General features: G+C 41.3%; 1 protein-coding gene across 2 annotated transcripts; it reads right to left on the bottom strand.

Moving 5' to 3' along the window:
- Positions 1–729: 729 nt before the first annotated feature.
- On the bottom strand, positions 730–17,713 carry LOC103818637 (protein-glutamine gamma-glutamyltransferase E-like). Of its 2 annotated transcripts, none has more exons than XM_009093000.4 (13): positions 17,549–17,713; positions 10,157–10,324; positions 9,607–9,840; positions 8,935–9,053; positions 8,332–8,460; positions 7,244–7,421; positions 6,950–7,085; positions 5,978–6,081; positions 5,284–5,529; positions 4,014–4,319; positions 3,193–3,350; positions 2,852–2,985; positions 730–1,115 (listed from the first exon to the last, which is right to left on the bottom strand). In XM_009093000.4, exons 1-13 carry the CDS (start codon positions 17,553–17,555, stop codon positions 968–970), a joined length of 2,067 nt encoding a protein of 688 aa, XP_009091248.2. In that variant the 5' UTR covers positions 17,556–17,713; the 3' UTR covers positions 730–967. The 2 variants fall into 2 exon arrangements, with proteins under 2 accessions (XP_009091248.2, XP_009091247.2); XM_009092999.4 differs by lacking the exon at positions 17,549–17,713 and adding an exon at positions 12,075–12,202.
- Positions 17,714–22,729: the final 5,016 nt, after the last annotated feature.

Genomic DNA, 22,729 nt, shown 5'->3' with positions numbered 1-22,729 from the left:
GGCTAAGGACAAAAGGACTTTATAACCAGTCTGAGCCTGGGCTCCTCAACAGTGAATGAAGTCCCCATGACAGGTCCCAGTACCCTCTTCAGTGTGGTGGAAGCTGGGGCACAGAACTAAGATTTTATTTCTTCCTGGCCCAACAGTGCCAGAGCAGCAGCTTGTCTTTCCATCCACTTCACCTACAGAGTCATTTTCAGTCAGAGCTGGAGTTTTTGTTACACAGTTATTGCCCACAAACCCAGTCACTCTCTGGGCTACACCTACTTCACTGGAACCCAGCATTTAGCCTGTAGTCCCCCATACAGGGGTGAAGTTTGCCTTACTAAACTCAAATCTAAGAGATAACTTCCTGACAAATAATCTATAGTGAAGAATTCCTAACTCTTCTCAAGCAAAAATACCCTCAGGCTTAAGATTGTCCTGCCTTTTATTCCCAAAGAAGACTTTCAGCAAGTGCAAAATATCAACATTGTAAACTATGTACAAAATATGCACGCTGAGCTGGGCAATTACCCCCATGTGTTTGTTGAATGCCTCTCAAATTGGACACCACCCAAATTCCTGATGAACATATCCTATGCCTCATTTGGTCACTGTGATTTACCAAAAAAAAAAAAAAAAAATCACTAAGTAACAATGAGTTTGTGAATGTGTGTGCTGAGGCATCTGGAGCCAGGAGGAATTAATTCCAAAGTAAGCCAGACAGAAGTCAAAAAGTCTTTAAGAAGAAGGTAAAATGTTCTTTTTAATAACATGGATATTCACAACAGTAAATGAACAATCAACCATTCCTCAGTTTATTTAAAATTACAGTGTAAAATTGCAATGATATGGTGTTGGTGACCCTTTACCAGAGGAAGTGAAGATTTGTTTTGCTGATTATTTCATTGTTTTCTATACAAGATTTCTTATCACATTTTGTTCAGTTTATACACACACAGACCACTCCTTGTAAATCTTCATGTTAGTTAATCACATTTACCATCTTAAAGGTCTTGATATCTGCAAATTTATCACAGAAGAAATTAACAAGTAGATGTTTGGGACCCGCCTCAGAAGGGATAAGTTTAAGCTTGGTACTGGATTTCTCAGTGGCTTTCAGTGGTGGTATGCTAAAAAAAAAAGGAAACAGAGGGAAAATATAAGTTGAAATCAGGCTTATGCATCATGCTTCAGTGTCTTCACTAATCATCTTCCTCCTGGAGTAAGAACTCTTATCATTTCAAAGTAAGATGGCCATGAGATGATCACACATGGCTTGACTATCTGATAAGTATTTAAAGACTCAAATCCGTACATTAAAGGCTCTCACCAATTCATTATGCAGTAACCCAGATAAGCCCACAAAGGGGGACATCATAATATGTGAGATAAGATTTCATGCAGAACAGAGGGTGTAAAACACATCACTGAATCATTGCAAAAGAACAACCAGAGACCTTGCAGAATGTTCAGATCAACCCTTGAATTAGAATGGAGTATAGCACCAAGGAAACCTCAGTGTTTACAGAGCAGGAAATTCTGAATGGAAGTTAAAATGTTTTGTAACTCCGGGAAACTTGTTAATGTTTTTCTGTTACTCTGACATATTGTCTTGTCTTGCCTGAGGACAAAATTGTGTGGGATAGACAACAGGAGGTTGGTAAATTCCCTCAGGAGAGCTTATAAATGACAGGATGAACCATTCCTAATTGCTCAAGTGCAAATGGCAATGTTAAGTTGCTGTGTTTGTTTGTTTGTGTTTGTCTGTGTATTCAGCTGAAGAGCATGTTCCTATATCCCATGTTCCTACATCCCAGGCATTTTCCAGAAATAACTGCATTTGTGAGGATACATTGAAATTTTTGTGCAATTTCTTGTCTGTACAAAATGAGGGACAGTCTGAAAATTTAATCTTTCTGTTTCAATTATGAAATACTGAAGGGAAAAGGGCAGAAAAAGTTACAAAATCACCAAAGCAGATAATAGGCAACTGGGATCTATAGTAAAAAAAAAAAAAGTATTTTATTCCAGTCTTCTCAATCACTATCTCAACATCATCAAATAGTTTCTTGACTCTGTTTATTAACCTCCTAAAATAATTATTTTATACAGTTCTGAAAGCAGAGCTTGAAAATGAGTGTGCCTGTAGCTCTCATTTTGGAAAAGGCTTCTTGGCATGGTTTAGCCTGTTCTGCAAAATCTATCCTCAAACTGTGATCTGCTGTGTCTGGAAGAGCTGAGCATGGAGCAGACCTGGCTTTGTGCTTTTCAGAGGTCCCACCCCTTGAGATCACAACCTGTGTCTAAGCAGTATTAATTTTTGTTCCCAAAGCTGAGACACTGCTGTATCTGCTTTTTACATGTGTTTCTACCTGTCAGGTATAAATACAATTTGTTTGCAATGCTGTGCACCCAGATTGGCACCTGCAGTCCATTTAATAAAGTGAAAAAAAATATCCTGGTATGTTGTAATTTGGGTAAGTATGGACAGAAATAGTTGTGTATCCTATTGTTGGCCTTTGATCACAACAAGAAGGTGCAAACTGTCTGGCCTATAGCAGGATAGACAGCCTCAGCAACATTTACAGCTTGGCTAAGCATGATTTTTCTCTCTAGAAGTGTGTGGTCCTGCTAGATAGGCAGGAAAACAAGTTCTGTCCAATTATGACAGCAATTATTTGACCTCCCAAACCATGGAGCCAAAGCCCAGCCTAGATGAAGAGCTGGTTCATCACTGTGTGCTCATAACCTGTGCCTCCCAGCTGACAGCTGGAAGAAAATGATGTCTCATCCCCCAGGTCAGTTCCAGCTCATCCCTGCCCACATTCCTGAATGTTTGATAGCAGGAGATGTTTCTGGTACCCACCGTAGCTCCAGGACCCCTTGGAGCAGGTCACTGCCCTCCACCTGCAGCACACAGTCCTTCAGCTCCTCTTTGATGGGATTGGTGAATGCCACCTCCACAACCACCTCCTTGTTCACTTTTGCTTCACCAAGTACCTGGGCAAAGAAAATGCTTGTGAGGCCAGGTTCTCAGTGTTCTTTCCCAGCTGAGCCTTTTCAGGAGTCAGGAGAGGAGATATTTTGAGAGGCTGTGATGAGCCATGGCAGAAAGTGAGCAGAGCATTTCTTTCAGGGAATAAAATGCTCTCAAAGAACTCCCTTTCCCTTTTCTCTGCCACTGCAGTTACAACAAAGGGAATTTACCTGTATGGCAATGTCAGGATTGTCCAGGGTGATGTTTCTTTTCACAAGCACTGGAATCCCATCTTTTACATGACATAAAGCTGTGACCTGGATTGTTTTGTCTGTAGTTAACTGCTGCTGGTATTCAGGATACTTTATCTTAATGGGGAATTGTTTTTCTAGAAGGAAAATAAAAGGAATTGGTACATGCTTTTATAAGCCCACAGAGCTTCATATGTAACATTAGTATTTTCCTTTTATGCTGTGACTAGGACTAGGAGGGCCTTCAGCCATCACTGCCAAGTTTAATTAATTAATTAATGCAAATCTGTCTGTTTGCTTTAGATAGATAGTGATTTCTTTAATGTTATCCCTTCTCAATTCACTACTGCTGTATTGCCTGACTTGTTTTCCCCCCTATTGCTCTGAAAGATGCAACAGCTGGAGTTAAAGGAGTTTGCTGGTGCCTCTCCAGAAGCTAAATTACATATTAAAGAAATGAAGTATTATTTCTGCTTCTCACTAATGACTTGAAGCCTAAGATTGATACAAGACAGTATCAGTTGTGATTCAATGATCTTTCACCTCATGTTGGAGGTGCTGACACATCTCTTAACCCAGGCTCCTAATGGTAACATTTTCCAAAATGTGAAAAGCACTTGGGGACATGATAGTGTGAAACATGACTAGTTAATGTATGTGTAATGTAATACTTTTCTCAGCCATTTCTACCCAGGGATTTAGGATTGCAGTTTGTTAGAGCTTTTTCCCCCAAGCTGAGCAGCCTCCAATGCCCTTTTACAGATAAAACCATTATGATTAAAAGGTATTTGAAAAATTACCTTCCTTTGGGGCCAGAGTGACAGATATGGAGTCCTTCCAGATCTGATTAATTCGTCTTCTGGTATACAGAGTACTCCATGCAGTCATATTTACATTTACAGTCTTAGCATCAGACTGCAAATTTTCAAGAACCAGAAGTAGGTTGAGATCTTTGCCAACTTCTAAAGAGCCAGCCACCTTGAATTTTCCTGAGATGTCAGGCTTCAGTTCCACTTCCTCTTGTTTTGGTGCTGTAGGATCAAATTTATCCTCAAGTCCCAGCTTCTTACGGGCTTTTTTAAAAATCTCTCTTTCTTTTGCAGAGCCTGTCAGGGAGAACCATGAAAATTATCCTCAACAGTTAACATGCATCTCTTCTTTTACATAGCTGCTAGAGAGAAGCTAGCCAGGACACAGTGTCTGTGCTGAGAGATAAACAAGCCCTCTCTTTTCCACAGCCATACCTCATTTTCTCCATCTGCAGTCAGTAACGTCACTGTCCTTCTAATCACATTTTTTAAAAATATAAAGTCTTAAATCTAAAGTTCCTCTTTTCCCATTTCTATTCCTTTTTATGGCTATAACATTTAGAAATGTGAATTTTTATTTGCTAGCACAGAGAAAGGCCCAAATGCTGGGGAAGGCTGGTGGCACTGTGTGGTGGGTTGAGTCTGGCTGGCAGCCAAGCATCCACCCAGCCCCTCACTCCCCTTTTCCATAGGAGGGGAGAAGGCTCATGGATTGAGGTAATGGCAGTGTAACAGAAACAGAAGCTGCTCATGAGCTAAAGAAAAAGAGAAACATAACATGGGTATGATAGACCTGAAGGACTGAGAAGGTGCTGTGCTCTTGCACCCTTTGAAAGAGTTGCTTTTCCTGGGCAAGAGAGTTGCTTTGCCTTGCTTTAAAGTGCTGATTTAGCTCAGGCTTCTGCAACAGACCTTTTATCCTACACACAAAAAACTGGACTGTAGCATAATTCTCACTAAGCAGAGGCAGACAGTGCATGTCAGCAACAGGCAGATGGAACAGTGAACACTTTATTTGGAGATACTTGGACTTGACTTATTTAGGTCCCACAAAGCAGCTCTGTATCAGAAAGGGAAGGCAGAGTTTTTTAATTTTTTTTTTTTACTCAGTGCCTTTTCTCCCCTTTTGTGTGGGAATTGAATAAAGCAAGTATAAATTCTGCTCCTACTTTACAAATGCCCTAAGAGACTCCTAACTGAAAAATTTTATACTTTTGGGAATGAAGCAGCTGTGATCAGAAGAACCAGAGGTTTCACTTACCTTCCTCATATTTATAATCCCTGGTGACATCTACACGACTATCTCTACCAACTGCCTTTGTACTGATGGAGGCACCAATTTCTGTAGACTTAGAGAATATCAAAGTTTTCTTTCCAGTTGCAGAGTCATAATTCCAGTACATACAGTCTGCATTCACTTCTGCAAACACAAAAGGGCCGTCGTAGTCCAGCTCTACTTCTCCCTCTTTGATGGCATGCCGTGAGGCAGGACCACACTGATAAATTCCTGCAGCATCAAGGAAAAGGAATTTAGGCATAAGCTTTGACAGCAAGCAGATTATTAGACAGATTTTTATCACTGAGTCCTGAATTGCCCAGAGTTCTGTCCCATTCAAGCCCTTTCATTCATGTAAACTCTCATACAAGGTCACTCATCAATGTATCTTGTGTTTATTCTGAAAGTACACTTGACTTATTTTATATTTTCCCTTAATTTTTAACAGCATTTGATACCTGCATTGGAAATATAGGGATTGCTGTGAAAACTGCTCCTGGAATTCTAATTTCTTTCTTGGCATCCCCAGATGATCTGAAGCTTTTCTAATGCAACCAATGAAGTATTTTCTTCTGCAGGTTGACAAATTGCTTTTACAATGATTTTTCTTTTTCCTTCTCTCTAAAAGTGACTGACTTTATAAAATTTCAGCATTAATCCTGAAATAAAATTTGTGTACCTCCACTTTCTTCTTGGGGAGTTGCATCCAGAACTTGCCATCCACTGTAAGAGGGGCCCAAGTCGTGGCGTGTAAACCAGCTTTCATTCCAGACGTGGAAATTCCTGGGTGCAAGAATGAACTGAGTAAGCTACTAGTATGTGTTTATGGATTCCTGTCCACCTCCTTTAATCAGCCATCTAGTTACATGGATTAAATACCTTCATTTGCACAGCTCTTATCTGAGACTCACCACTTCTACCCTGACCCTCACCCTCACTACATTAACTAGAAAGATGCTGAAAATTGTATTGTGGAAAAAATATAAATGTTCAAGGGCAGAAAACAAATTTGTGAGGTTATAAAAATGCCTTGAGCCTATTCTTCTCCAAAAGCTCCACACACTTCCTTAAAGTTTTAGCTTTAGGTTTCCTTCTGGCACAATGCTACAGTTCTACATGTCACCTGCAGATAGAATGGGTCCAGAAGAAGAAGGGGAGTGAACAAGACAGAAACTGAGGGACTACTTCTGCTCTTTGCTGAATGCAAGCTTGTTTGAGCTGCAGTTGATGCTTAGAAGCGGTAGTTAAATTACTTTCACTGCAAATGATGCCACTGCAAGAAAGCTGGTTCTGTTGAACTTTTACAGTTTAATGTGAACTGGTTTTGAAGAATAGTTTCAAACTAGGTTAAGTCACCACTGTTTGATACATCCAGTGCAATATTGCAAATTTTCAGCCATCTGTGGCATCATAACTGAATTATGCCTGTCCTGGCTTCAATTAACTGTTGTAATTGGTGTCACAATTCTTTGTTTAACTGAGAAACAGTGAAAACACCAAGTCTTGTAGTATTATTCTGTGGTATTTTTTATTGATACTTTCTTTGTGTGTAGTAGTTTTTAAGGCAATTTTAAAGAAGATAAAGAATTTGTCATTAGACTCTATGCTCTGTAGACATTAATAAGCTCTGTTATTAAACATTGAGGCTTACCACACGCTGTCAGCTCCCCTCTCCAAATGATTTCCTTCTGCATCATAAAACTCATCCACACGCAGATTTCCATCTGCATCATGGGCAGAGCTGAAGTTTGTAATGGTACGAGTGGGAATCCCCAGACATCTAAGCACTAAGGAGTGAAGAGAAAGCCACAGTCAGAAAGCAATATTTCTGCAGGTTTCATTTAGCATAGTAATGTCTTCAAAGGCTTCCATAGAGGAAGCTAAATTAGTGCTGATTTTAATAGAATCTGTGCAATGTCAGTCATGTGTGGGACATAAAACATACCTGTAGTCAGCACTGCTGCAAAAACCCAACATTGTCCATATTTAACAGGTTTGAATCCTGATTTCTTCCAGCTTTGCAGGATTTCACCACTTCCTGTCCAGCTGGTGGGATTTTTGCCACCCTCATACTTTCCACTCCAGTTTCCTAGCACCACCCCTTGGTCATCGTTGGCGTTGACCTGAGAAGATATTCACTAAATTTATGATGAGGTAAATTAAGAGTTTACAGCCTGTCTGAAAGGAGCCTGGGACTTAGGGCAAATGCCATATTGAATTTGAGCCAACAGTGCTCTCTCATGGAAAAGGGAAAGCTCACAGTAGGCTGCACTGGGCAAAGTGTGACCAGGAGGCTGAGGGAGGTGCTAACCCCCTTCAATTATCCCTAGCAAGGCTGTGCCAGGAGTCCTGTCTCTAGTTTTGGGTCTCTCAGTTCAAGGGGATGTTGAGACACTGAGGAGGAGCCAGGAGGGAGGACTGCAAGATGGTCAGGGGTCCTGCAGCACACACTCTACAGGGAGCAGCTGAGGGCACTGTCCCAGTTCTGTCTGGGCAAGGAGGGTGGGGGTGATGTAAAACCAGCTTACAACCATTTGAATGTGTGTTCTAAATAACCTTTCTCTTTTATACACCAAGAGGCAACAGCAGAAAGCTGTAACTTGGGAAAATCTTATTTAACATAAGAGACAAATTCCTCATTAGGAGGGTAGGACTGGCAGCTCTGGACTGGTCACCCACAGAGGCCACAAACCTTCCTTGGAGAGTTTCCAACCAGCCTGGCAAATCCATGGCTGAGCTGGTTCAGTACCCAGTAGCTCCACTTCAAATGGGTGGCTGGACTAAAGACCTCCAAGGAGCTGTTCCCTCAACCACCCCAATCTTATATTTTCAGTGTGACTACTGGGTATCAAAGTGACAAGAACTCCCCCAGAGCAGATAAACCTGGCAGGCTCAGAGCAGATGACCATGTAGGCTCATACTCCACCAAACACTCAGTAAAATTCTCTATGAAGTGGCTTCATATTTCTTTCCCTGAGTTCTTTTAAAGGACACTTAGTAGTTTAGTTTGCACTTTGTGAAGCTGTTGCTCACCATGGCACTGAGAACACGGCCCAGGTACCTGGGGTCATGTCTGTGGGACACATCAGTGACAGGATCCTGACGGTAGTACAGGCTCCGGTCCATTATGGACAGGCAAATGTTGAGGATGTCCTCTTGAAACTGTGGTACAGAAAGAAATCAGTGTTTGAAAACACAGCTTACTAACAATCAGGATGCAGACAGCCATAATAGTGTTGAATGGGGTTTTTTAATCACTGCTTGAAGTGCTGCAGAGCTCAGACAGGCATTACCATGTAAAAATGCAGCCACAACAAACTCTGAAAATCAGAACTCACAGAGCTTTCAAAAACTTGCAATCTGTGGGCTTGAGGCCTCAGCATTGCTACAGTACTTTACTAAGTTAAGGCTACAAGTCTTAGTAAAGATATTAATGTTTGTGCTGGCTGCTCTTCCAAGGCAGAACAGGGAATAGCAAATTACAAATCCTCCTATTGATCAGAGAAACAGGGCTTGGCACAAGGGCTGATTGCAACACCAGAGTCCTGCTCTTCAGAGATGTATGCAATGAACTGGAGAAAGCAAATGACCCAGCTCCTGCAAAAACAATGTCTGGTGTTTCAGTGCTACATTTACCTGGCCAAAGTTCCATCCAAAGCTGCTGATATGATTTTTATTGCCTGCAAAAATGATGCCAAAATCTTCTAGCACATATTCCTCACACTCGGCATTGTTAGGCATGAACACATCATCACCTGAAAAACCCAAACAGAGAGATGTACAAATACAACAGGCAAAATAAAACAAAACCTCAGGAGTCTTGCTCTATAAGGCAAGAGCTCTCTTGATCTATGAGGGTGCTTGCAGATATCCACCCTTTGCTGTTCTTGGTGCTATAAACAGATTGTGAAATTGGATCTACAATTAGAGAAAGGGGTGGGAGGTGTCTGAGTGAAGATGGAGGTGTGACACTGCCAAATCTGTGAGAAAATGGTAAATATGACTCTCTTCTTGGTTCTACATAGGCCAGACACACTCTTCTAAACTTGTGCAGAAGTAGGGATGCTCTGTCAAAAGCAGAACCTTATCTTTTAGAGCAAAGAGCTCTCCACTATGTACATGCTACAGAGCTGATTCCATGTACCAAAAGGTCCTAAGAAACTGTTAGACACCTTTTCTTGGTCACTGATACATGGTAGTGTCAATTTTCAGCTGCTATATCAAAGTACAGATCAAATGGAGAAGCTGCAAATATTAATGAAGCTAAAAGCAACTTAGTTCTTTAGAGGAAATTCGACATATTCATACCTGAAGACCAAGGGTTAAAAAGCAAAACAAAAGTGCCAAGACTTTGTGGAGAGGAGCTGCCACTTTGAACACTCAGCCTGTAACGCCCAATGACAGCATTGTGCGGGCTGGCAATGGAGATGCTCACGGAGCTGGAGCTGCTCGACTGCAGAACTGCACTCCAGCCCTCCTTGCTCACTGCGCTGGAGATATCAAACGTGGCCAGGGTCTTGGTTCCCTTTGAGGGTTTTGGACCTTTCAAGAGAAACAAATAACATTTTTTTTCCATGCCATGCTGAAATAGAGATTTAGTCATCAAGGAACTCAGCAGGGATGTAACCCTCCCAGCCCTCCCCTCAGGTGAGTTTGTGCCATGTATTGGCAACTGAAGGAAGCTGTGGCTGCTGGCTGGGGTAGCAGCAATACAACAAACACCTCACACAGTGCCATGGCTGTGGGAATGAGCACGTTGGCTCTGAGGTTTTCCCTTGCTGCTCTGTAGTGCAGATGGGGCCAGAAGAATGTCCTGAGGAAGCATTACTGTCCCTGTGGAAGAAGCTGGGGGCCATACCTGTTTCTGCAATGAATATTAAGTTTTGCTCAGGCCGTTCTGTTCCATTGAAGGTGATAGTGAAGGCCTGTCCTCTCCTCACAATCAGTTCTCCACTAGAAAATTTACTTGTGTGGTGTTCTCTCGCATTTTCTTTCAGATGCCAGTCGGTTCTTGGCTGCGTTGCAGCTATGAAAAAATGAGAAGAACAAAAAAAGCTTGAGGGTACATCCAAAGAGCAAGGAGCACAAACACACTCTGAAGAATTTCTTATTACTTTCTACAGGTAACTGGCACCCATGTGAGTCTTCTGACAAAATTAGAAATAATTTATATGTGAGCATTTTTTGAAGAGGCTCCATCTTGCATAGGCTGTTAGGGGTTATCTGCATAACTAAATATAGAAGCAGTAGTATACAGGGTACTAAAGATATACCCTGTACTAAATTAAAATCAAAAAGGCATGTGAGAGGAGAGAAACCTGAGAGAATTGAATATTTATGAGTTACTTAGATAAAAATCTGTCTGAACTCAATTAATTCTCCCATTCTGAGATGGTGTCACCCCAAGAGAGGCACAGCCTTGCTGCCTCTGAATGAGAAATAAAGAAACCTGACTGAGCTGACAAGCCCTGTGAATTTGGAACCATGATGGGGTCTCTAGCTCCATTATGTGTCACACAGCTGCCACTGTTGGAAGCACCTAACAGGAACATGCTGATGGACACTGTCATTTGGCAGTGGGAGAGATTGCAGAGTTGGAGGGAGAACACTCCTAAAGTGTGCTTTGGAATGCTCTTGCATGAGAATTGTGTCTTCAGTCAAAGGCCAGAGAATAAAGATCCAAGATTGGTTTGGATGTAACATCACTGGAGCCTATGGAGGGATTCCTAGTAGGAGATGGCTTGATGGTTTAAATGAAGTGCAGAAGTATGGAAGAAAAAGATTTTTTCTTCCCCTGTGAAGAGGGCGATAGGAAAGAGTAAGAGTGTGGTGCTTAGGAGTAGAAAATTGTTACCCTGTGCCATTACTGAGTAAAAAAAAAACAAAAAAACCTATGTTCAAACAGATTTCTTAATGTAAAGATTTTTTTACAGCATGATCTTAAATTTATCAAGTTCAGACAGGCCTTGAAATAACGACATTGGTGGTTTTAGCAATGCAGTCACTGTCCAAATGTAGAGGAACGTGGGTTTTTTACAGTATTGAGGTGAGAAGCAGGGATGGTTTTTGAGGAACATACCTACTATTAAAAAAAATCCTCAGAAACTTGGCAGTGAAGCCCATCTATTGTAGAACAAGCTGAGGGCTCAGGGAGCTTTGCCTTTAGAAAGGCAGGAGTTGGAAAAGCAACATGAGACCCTTATAATCATTATTATACTGGTCTGCTTGCATATCTATAAATATTCCCATGTGAGCAAAAAACCCACCACAGCCACAAAGAAACTGCCAAAAACTCCCACAAACCCCCCAATTTTTGTATCCTCTCTGCCTTAGCTTCAGGTTTCAGCCTTCTCTGCTCAGTGTAGCCCCCCTCAGCCTTTGCAGTGATACATTCCCAAAGTTCTGCTTTGCTTCTTTCTCTTATGTCAGGTCTGTCAGTCTGCCATTTGCACTTTTCTGAAAACTCCAAAGAGCTGCAGGTTTTCCCTTCCTGCTTGCAAAACACAACATTTTTTATGTCAGTTAAATACCTGTGCTGCCAAATCTCATTCTGAAAGCTTGCTTTTCCCATGCACTCAATAAATGAAAAAATGCAATTCCAGTGAAAATCCTTCTCCTGACTTCCAATGGAAGAATTTTCTGTTACTTTTTTTTTCTTGAATCAAAACTCCTTAGAGAATTATTGACCTCTCAGTGTCCAAGACAGAGCTGAGCATGAACTATGGATGTAAGAAGGTGACAAAGAGCATCACAGGATGGGCTTTCCCCCTGCTCACCTTGGCCCATATCTGATCAATGTGTCCTCTGAAGCTTCCTCTGGAAGGCCTCCTGTACTTCTGGTGGCTCAAGGAATGACTTCCACTGGTGCCTTTCACTTCTTTAAACTCTGTTTGCAATATTTCCTCTGGGGGTGGAGCTCGGGTAGCTGTCTTTGCCCCCAGCCTTGATCTGACCAGTGGGGCTTGAGGATTCATTTTTCATTCATTTTTTTCCCTCTCTCAGTCCCCACATCCTCATCTTGTTTCCTTGCAACTTAACATCTGAAGCTTGGACAATAATTATTCCTAACAATCTGGGCCACTTTTTAAGAGTTTCTTAATGTATTTAAAATTATAAGAACTTCAGCATTTAGCTGCTTTTCTTTCTGTTTTAGTGCTAAAGTTCTAGGAACAGCATAACTCCTTCTTGCAAAACACTATTTTTAATTTTATATACTCCATGAGCAATATTTACAGGGACTTTTTTTAAATTAATTCCCTAAATCTGTAGTTTTGGAGCTGCTTTTTTCCCCTCCCTGCATTGCAGTAATTGCAAAACAATGACCAAGCTACTGTATCTGCCCCAATAAAGGCCAAATTTAAAGAACCAATTTTTCATTTATCACATAATTTCTGTTTAACCCTGTTCAATAGACAAGCACTCCATGTCATATTTGCATGGCACACTACAGTGACAACAGGTAAGCATATTTGTGATAAAATATTTCCTTTCATCTGGTGCTCTACTACTTTTTCATAAGACATCTCTGACCATGCTACTGGCAAAGCCAATTTCTGCCCAAAAATCTTCCACTTCACTTCAAGGAGAGTGAATTTTGCTTATGCTTTGCAGGTGGCTCCACTTTGTGTTAGGAAAGAGAGAGACTAATTCTGATACTTTTATGAAACAACCTGTAAAATTTGATGAACTCCGTGCACATCTTACAGATGCCTCTCAGTGACACCCATCATGATGTACATGTTCCCAAATTCATCATTTTAGTTGGCTGGGCTTGGTATTCAGGAGCCAAATTGTTCTGTTTTCTGGTTTGGATCATGTGTGGAACATCTAGAATTGGAAATTGCTCAACCCATTTCATATACAGATGTGTTTTATTCATGTTTCTTATATATGGTGTTGATAGAAGAAACAATTTTAACTGGCTATAATTCAGACTGCTACTTTGACTCTCTGCTCATTAATTATACTAATCTTAACAGAGACCGTAGTTTTATAACTTGCAAAGCCCAACTGTGATTTTAAACTGATAAGACTAATTCTTAAATTTAAAATGTCTTAGAATTTGATTAGAGTTTTTTGATGTTAAGACACACTTTCCTATACATATTTTAAGTACTGTTAAATGTCTCACACACAATATTCAGAATAAATTTAACATTGTAGCCTATCCTTGGATACACAGCAAACCATTTTTCTTTGATAGGAAGGTTAGTTACTGTTGAAAGAGAAATAACAGCATCCATTTATGCTGGCAGACAGCATGTCAGGAAGAACAAGTTGTGGCTGTTGTGTCAGCTTCTGGTGTTTATTCCCAGCTCTGCCTGAGTTGCCTTGCGGGCCTCTGGTGTGCTTTGTTTGTAAAACAGATGAATGATACATACTGGACCTTTGGATTAAAGATTATGGACAAAGGTTGAGAATGAGGGCTAAATTAATGGGAAGTATTAACACTAGTCAGAACACGCAGTCAGTCAAGCACAATGCATCAGAGCCAGGCAGCTTCCTCACCAAGCTGTGCTTGCAGGGCTTGGATGTGGCTGTAAATGTAGGGGCTGCACAGGCAGGAGCTTGAAACTCTGTGGAGAGCAAGAGAAGACTCTTGGGCCTCAGAAAACTGAAGCTACAAACCACGTTAGTATATTGTTTCATGTACCTAGAGGAAGGTATATCAGAATCCTCTTTTGCAGACTGGTCCAGTCTATCATTCATGACATCCTTCTCCAGTAACACTCAGATTTTTTCCCTCACCTCAGTAACTGTTAAAGCTATGAATATGTAGGGCTTGGAGTTTCAGCACTGAACAGCGAAGGACATATTTGTTAACAGGCAAATCCCCCTCAGTAAACTCCTTTCTCTTCTTCTTTCCAATGTTTTCGTTCACACCAACTCTATGTGAATCCTCAGTGACACTTGAATTTTATGAAATGTCACCTATTATTAATTGTCCTTTTGTTCAGGATGGGAAATTATTACCTATAATAATCAATCTGCTCCTGTCTTCCCTCTGAGCACAGCTCTTTTTTAACATAACCCTAAAGCACCATGCTGCAACCACATGGCCATGACTCACTGGGACCGCCTCAGTGGACTTGATGATCTTACAGGTCTTTCTCAACCTAAATTATTCTGATTCTCTGATTCAGTATCCTGAGAAGTCTGGGCTATCCTATCTCTTATCACATCCCAGTTTTGAATAATTAAGCAAGAAATTCCATCAGCAACCCCCACTCCTGCTAGCCCAGATACAGGAATTCAAATGGTTTTCTACAGTAATTCTTTATTTGTGACCCACACTAGGGAGAGACCTGGGACACAGCTGTGGACTGACTCACATCAGCACTTTTCAGGACTAGAACCACCTGACAGACATTGGTCAGGCCCATATGGAAAAATATTTGGCCATGATCTGTCCTGAACCTTGCATATTGTCCAAGACACTTCTCATTTTATGTCTCTGTCTTCCACTCACACTCCTTAATAGCAGGGGCATTTGGAATGGAAGCCTGAAGCCTTCCTGGAGTTCCTGACTGTTCCTAAGTTTGCCAACAGCCTTTCTTCCTTTGGAGACAGCAGAACTTGGCACAATCCCCTTCCATGCTGTCTGTGTAAGAAGGGTGTCCTGTTAGCTGGGCTCAGATCTCCTCCTGAGACCTCAGCTCATTCCAGATGAGATGGCTTGTTCACAAGGCAGGCTGACAGTGACATAATAGTGACATGCACTGATGTATGACCTTCAAAAACTCCCAAGGACACAGGAATAAGCCAAACTGGCAGTGCACAGACTGGGCTGAACCTCTGCTGGACTCTCCTGACAGCTCCCACATCATCACACAGCACCTATTACATACAGCCTATGATACTGAAATATTTAATTTCCCTCCCTCTCCCAGTTATGCATGGATGTCTTCCATTGAAAAAGAATAAAGGCATTTTTTGGCAGTTTTAACTTCCAGCTACTGCTGCACACTCATCAGCCAAGGACAGCCCAGCACAGGCTGCATCCCTGCCCTGCTCTGCTCCTCTCTGAGGATGCAGCGTGCTGCCCATCCTGCGGGCAGGCGCTCCCAGTGCTAACGCACAAACAGGATGCTTGCAGGTGTAACTCACACCTTAATTGTAATGACACTGAAGCTTAAAAGTGACAGAAAGAAGCTGAGATAATTATTTTCAGTGTGAGACTATGAAATAAGTTGTTAAATCCTTAGTAGCAATAGTGGTGCTGCAGACTAAGAAAACCCTTTAAAAATCAGGCAAGATTATAGGAACCTTTTAGGTGTTTTTACCATTTCTTTTTACCATTTCTTACCATGCATATTTTCTGTGAAAAAAGGTGTGTCTGTCTGCAGGATGTGTGTCAGGGGATGGGAGGAGTAGGGAGACTGGAAGAGAAGGAGTGAAAACACCTTGGTGCACAAAGTCTCAGTTTTTTACATAAAAAATTGTGCATGGTACACGAGGAGTATCTTTGTGCAGTTCTGACATCTCCAGCTGAACCTGGGCTTGGGTATTTCTTGGGTATTTCACAAGCAAGTGCTGATCATGATCAGCAAATACCTGTTTGTAAAATGCTGCATTGAATGCTTCTTGAGTTTCATGCAATAAGAAAATTGTTGTTGAGAAGGACAGACTGCTGTCTGAAATATCAAGAGGAAGTTTTGAGAGAGAGCCTGGATAAAATTTTCTAAGTTATTGGCAAATCATTGCTTAAAAGGAAGTGTTACAATGCAGAAACAATTGGTTTGTGGTTTTTTTCCACCTATTGCTGTACCTGAAGGTTTTAACTGTCCACCTTACTGTATAGCTATTTTGTTAGAAAGAAGGATTTTTCTACCATATTAAATTGTGCTTTGCCATTTATTTAAGCTCTGCTCAGAGAAGGAGATTTATGCAGGAATCTACAGCCCTGTGCTGATTGCATGAACCCAATTCTCTCCCAGCCTCAGTTCTGCTCTTAAACAAGCAAACACATAGATGGTATCACACATAGCAGCTGCACTGAGATAGTCATTAACTAACCACCATCAGCCCAGGCAAACAGCAGATGCTGTGAGGGATGCTGGCAAAAGGTCAAAACAGTAACAGGAATTATTTCAAATAATAGATATGTGGACAAACACTTGTGTTCTAAGAGTTTGTGCAATCACTTCCCCTAGAACTGTGAGAATGGGGTAATTGTGCCTCTCCTAAACTGCATGAGGGGAAAACCATGCATGTAATTTCTGCACTTGAGCCCCTGATCTGTGGATGGCTGGTTTTTACTAATTTCCTGAGCTTTTCAATCCTAAGTCACATAAAGCCAGCACAGCACGTGCTCTGCCTAGGATTGGTACAGGAGCATCATCTTCCACTCAGGACTCATTTTATGTATTATGGAAGGGGACCTACAAGAAAGTTGGGAACAAACTTTTAGGAAGTCCTGTTGCAATAGGACATGGGGTCATGGTTTTAAACTGAAGGACTCAATTTAGATTAGATAAAATAAGAGTTTTTACCACAGAGGGTGGCGAGGCACTGGCACAGGTTGCCCAGAGAGGTGGTAGATGCCCCAATCCTGGAAAAATGCAAGGTCAGGGTGGATGGGGCTCTGAGCAACCTGATGTGGTTGCAGATGGCCCTTAAATATCCCTTCCAACTCACACTATTCTGTGGTTCCATACATTTCTATACAGGTGCCAGCAAGTCAGGCCTAAGTGAGAACATGGCCAGTGTTACCAAAAGGTTTTGATTAAATTTCCTTTCCCCAAGACTTCACTGCTGGACTTCTGGTAGCTTTGTTTGTATTTTAAAGTGCCTTTGCCTTTCACACTAATTTAAAAAAATATTTAAAATGGCATTACTGGCTCTGGATCTGCAGGAAGAAATTTAGTCTGTAGTGTATCCTTTGCATAAGAATTTCCATTAACACAAGACTCATTCATATGCAAGCTAATCTTTGATTCATTAAATTTAATGCTAAAATAAAGTTTGCATTTTGCCATAACTTCTTCTGCTGTATTTGCAATTTTATGATATTTTAAAATTTAACTTCAGTATAGCAATGGATGGATTATCTTCTTGTGCTTGTTTGTGTCTTTTGTAAAATTCAGGAAAGAAAAACACTGAAACAACATATGCATAATTCTCAAAATGTTTTGTACTTCAAAAGTTCAGAGCCCTTTACAAAACAACCCCAAAGAGAAAGCTAACACATGGTACATTATTCACTTTCCCATTCCATATGAACAAAGAAACTTTTTTTTTTTAAACTTACCAGCCATGCTCCTTTGCTCCTCTTCCCCTTGGACTTTGGATTGCTGTGAGCAACTGCAGACCTATATGATAAGACTTCAAGCTCTGGCTGTGTTGCAGCATTTATAGGGAAAACTTTAGGCCTGTCCTTATGTTCAAACCAATTATAATTCACATTAGGTGAGTGAGGCAGGTAAGTCATACCAGTGGTCATGTAAACTTCCTAGTAACCCTATATTAGCTCATGGGTTATAAGACATTGGACTTGTGCAATTCAGGCCATTTATCCAGAAGCTTGATGAGATGCTTAGAAAAGCAGAGCATTTAATTGCATACCTGGAATCCAGAATTTCACATGCAATGATGCATGACTCGGCAAGAGATGTTTTTTGAGTCAGTATAAATTAATATCTCTTCCCAGTATGATCCAAAGTTGAGTATTCATGCAATAAAAGTGTACATTCATAATCAAATTCATATGGTCCCCTCCCTATGAGTGTACTCATAAGTCTGGAAAAAAACCCCAGAACTTTTCATTTGCCTCATTGGTCCCTTTTTGGGGATCACCACAGTAATGCTTTTGTGTCAGCCCCTCCTTAGAGTCTCTGTGAATTACACTAATGGTATGAATGCTGTAAATGTAGTGTAAGCTAGTAGTAACTTGACAAACCACTGAGCATGGAATAGCTTTGATGAGTGGATCCTGAGCAGTAACTCTCCCTGCATGGAGAGAAACTTCATCCCCATAAAATAAAACACTCATTTTGGAGCAAGTACAAATTATGACTTCAATTTGTGTTTCGATGGTGGTTACTCATCTAGTTTCTGACTCCAGAGAGAGAACAATAAATGTTAAAATATCTTCATTGGCACATACAGGAAATTCTATAGGTACAAAGAAAATGGATTTGTCTGAATGGCCTCATAACATTTCTTTTTGTTTCAGGCTAATCCTTCATTTCCCATATCAGTGCTAGCAAATTGATCACAGATGTCTGTTTCTCTCTTCTGCCCACCACACACAGGAACTTCTGTTTCCTTACACTTACACAGACCCAAACAAGGTATTTTGTCTCTTCATTATTACTTCATCTCACTTATCTACAGTGATGAGAAGAGACTGAAGCAATCTCAGGAATGTTCGTGCTTACCTTGAAGAACTTGAAGAGTGGAAATTTCATAAGATCAGAAAGGGGCAAGCACAGTATCTATGTACAAAATGGGGCAAGAGGCATGAAAAAGAGTTGGGAAATTTCAGTTGACATCAACTAGTTTGATTCAAATTCCTGGAAAACACTGAAAGAGATGAACTTCTTAGCATCTAGATGAATAACAGCCAGCTAAGACATGCCAAGAAGTCAGCTGAGCCCATCAGAGGAGAAGAAAAAAGTGTCATCTATCACCACATGCTGAATTGGATTTGCAACAAAATCCCACAGGGTATTTTCATAAGTACACTTTGGAAACACTGATTACACAAGATTTCTATTAGTTAACTGCATAACTTGTTGTTAAAAAAACAAATTCTGCATTGCTTCAGCGGATCACCATCAAACTGGAAGGGCACAGTGGCTGAAGTGCCATTAAAAGCTGCCTGGAGCACTGACATTTTAAATATGCTCTTTTCTGTTGTTAATGTTGTTCAGCTGAAGCATTATGCTAGCCCAGGGCTAATCTCAGCTCGATAATGTCAAGACTACAGAGCTTAAAAAACAGAAGGATCAAGATGAATCAGTGTAAACCAGAGAGAACTGCAGAGATATTATGATTTTTGAAAAAGATGAAAAGTGGTTACAGAAAGAAGAGGCCAACTGAGGAGTAATGGTTTTTAAAAGTTCAGCCTTTGACTGAAGAAACTGAAGTGAAACATAAAAATGCTGGCAGTGAAGAAAAGTGTTTAGCTAGACCCTCTGGGTAGGCTGTCAAAATGTTAACTTTCTTTTTTTTCCCCCCATGGAGATTAAGAACAGCCTGAATGCATATTTATCAGGGATAACCCACGTGGGTGGCTGAGCTGCCCTTGGGGCATTGATTTTGATGTCAAAGCTGTGACAGCGACACTTTCCCCCCCATTGCTCATTGCAGGCACCTAATGCTGAGCTTTGTGGGGTAGGGAGCAGCTCAGCAGGGCAGGGAAGCATCCTGCAGCCAGGGCTGCAGCCAGGGCTGCTGCAGCCTCCTCTGCCTTGGTCCTGCCCTGGTGCTGTGGCTGGCTTGCCCACAGGGAATGCACTTCACCTTGTGTCCTGTGGTGAAGGGTCACCTGTTTCCCAACTCCTGTGACACACGAGCCTGCAGACTGTGTGTCACATTCACCTCAAGAACTGCTCAGTTCAAAGGAGTGATAAAATGTTTGGCACAGAAAGAGGGAGGTTAGCACTGTGTCTGTCCAGTGTTGCATCTGCCAGTGCAAGCCAGCTCACAAACACCACCTGGAAGCCCCACAGCAATGTAATAGGCAATTCTTCACTAGATAATTCCTTCTCCATTATCTTGTGAAGGAAAAGTCTGTCCCACCTTCAGTAATTTGGTCGCTTGTTCCCAAAAGAGGGAAGTTCAGAACTGACCTGAAAATAGCCACGTCTTTTTTTTTTTTTTTTTTTTTTGGTGTGTGTGCAGAGAAAAGCCACCTCCTTTTTAGAATCCATTAGAGTTCATTGGTTTTTCATACCTTAGAGCAATATGTTTCACATGCTAATTATGAGTTGTGTAAATAATGTTCTAAACATTCCCTTTCTTTATTTAAGATCCACTGGTTTTTACATTGTCAGGATTAAAAGGTACCCAAGGCTTTGCTTCACTTTATTGTTCAGTGCTTTGTATTTCTCTGTAATATCATGTCTTATGTTATTATATTCCTCCAAATGACATAATATCAGAATTCCCAGTCTCTTTTCATGCTGATACCACAGTTTGAATATGTTCTGCATTTCTGAAACTCATTCAGTTTCTTCTGTATGCTTTTGTGATATTAATGAAAAAGAATTGAAACATCATCCTGTAGGGCAAATACACTATAAGTCAATTGGTGACAATGATTTTTAGTATTTCCTGATCTATTTTCCAATAATGCCATTTTTGTTTGTTAGTTCAGCACTTGCTCAGCTTAGTCCACAAGGCAGTGTTTGTTCACCCTGTACAAAGGAATTATGTCATAAGAGGATGTAAAATAACAAGCCTGGACAAGATGTTTAGCTGTGTGGATGGATAAAATGGGTGTATTGAAAATTATGTGAAGAGAGGCTGCACAACAAGCTGATGTGTGAATTCCATAATGTTAAAGGAGAGGATTAGAGTGTATCAAATGAACTGGTACAGGATTTGTAAATAGGCTGCTCAGGGAGCTGGTAACCACAAGGAAAATGCTGCAATAGCTAGAAAGGCAACAATTGTTTGAGATGGAAGACAATATTGTCATTAGAGAGAAGCCAAACAATTGTGAAAGACTAAGGAACAGAATTAAGGAGATCAGGAATTGGGATGGAGCACAGCCAGAAGTGGAGAGGAAGATGAAAAGTTGATGCATTTGAGATGAAAAAGAAATAGAGAAATTAAAGTTAGAAAGGCTATGGGGAAGAAGAAGATCAGACATTCTGGTACCTTACTCATGGAAGAAATATTCCTCTACGAGAGGAGAGAATGAAAATAATGAAGGAAACTAAAGGTGACTTAAAGATGGACTAGAAAGCTGAAACTAGAATGATGGTTTGGTATTTATTGGAGTGGAAGAAGAGTAAAACTGAGGAAGAGGAGAATGAAGTCAGAGGAAATGTCATCAGAAGGAGGTATTGGGGAATGCCTAGCCTGGGGGTGGTGAAGGGGCATATGAGAGAGAGAAAAGGATCTGACATAAAAGGAAGGGAAGATTTAAGGGAATCAAGGACCAAGTCAAGGAAGAAAAGGGAGGAGAGAGTGAGTATCAGCATATATTTATATATATGTATTTATATATATGTATTTCAATGACTTCACTGAAATTCAAGCTGCTCTCTAAAATACTTAGAATCCTTGTGTAAGAAATCACAACATGCCCACAGCTTTCCCATCTTTCCAGTTGTGTCTGCTCGTGTAATAAGTGACAGATCTTCAGATCTTGACAAGATCCTTCAGATCTTGTTTGTTGTGTGACCTTGGACAGAGCAACAGCACTGCTAGAGTAGCTGTGGAATTTTGGTGATGCTGAATCTGTGCTGAGAATTTAAAGCAAGACATCACCTGGGACCAAGTGCTTGCATCTCTTTGACTCAAGGCTCGGCATCCTCTCTTCCAGCAGGAATTCAGGTAGCACTACGTGCTGTGCCTGTGCACAACTAGGAAGTCTTAGGAAACGTTCCACAATTCCCCAGCTCCCTTGGCAGTGGACTGCTGAGACTCTAACAGCCTGCAAAGCAGGAAGCTGCCCAGGACAGAGGCTGCTGGGGAGTCAGCAAGATGCCATCGGGGGTTTTTTGCATCAGAGTGCTGGAAAATCCCAACGGCTGTTCCTGCTGCCAAGCAGGGCACACCCTGCCAGGAGGGCAGCTACTGTGGCATAGGGAACACCTCTCCCAGAAGCAGTGGTCACCATCCACAGCTCTGTCACACCAGTGGTCCTTTTTCCCCTGGACACTTCCTGCAACTCTATTGTGCATCTCCATCCCTTTCCTTGTTCTGTTTTCTTGCAGCAGGGGCAACCAGACAGGCACTTACAGATTTAGAAGGGATGTAATGAGATAGTTAGGAGGCCAAAGTGTAGTTCCATAGTGGATAATTGTGCCTAATGCTGACTCTGAAAGAGAATTTTTTGTAATATATGAGTGCCAAGAAATAGGTCTTGCCCCTAGTATACAGGGCTACAAACACTGTGTCATGGTTTGGGGGAGGTTTTCTTCCCAGTCACTGGCACAGGATTAACCTGAACTACCCAAACCTGTTCTGCAGAACCCAGCACTGTACATTGGAGCTGCCTCTGTAGCTCATCTTTACTCACAGCCACACAACTTTGCTCAGTTTCAAATCAGACTGAAGACATTTCTGGCCACCAGTGACCTGACATCTTACTTAGCCATGAGCACACCCTGTGCTTGCCTTGAGTTCTTCCAGGAAGAAAGCATTTGGTCAGTGTGGAATGCATGACTATGGCTAAATTAGAGTGTAATCCATCCAGGTCCCACTCTGGACTCAATCTATTAGTCTGGAGTAAGAGTGAAAAAGATCTGGGGAG

Source organism: Serinus canaria, chromosome 20, assembly GCF_022539315.1.
Source record: "Serinus canaria isolate serCan28SL12 chromosome 20, serCan2020, whole genome shotgun sequence".
Taxonomy (NCBI): domain Eukaryota; kingdom Metazoa; phylum Chordata; class Aves; order Passeriformes; family Fringillidae; genus Serinus; species Serinus canaria.
This window is presented reverse-complemented; position numbering and strand designations above follow the sequence as displayed.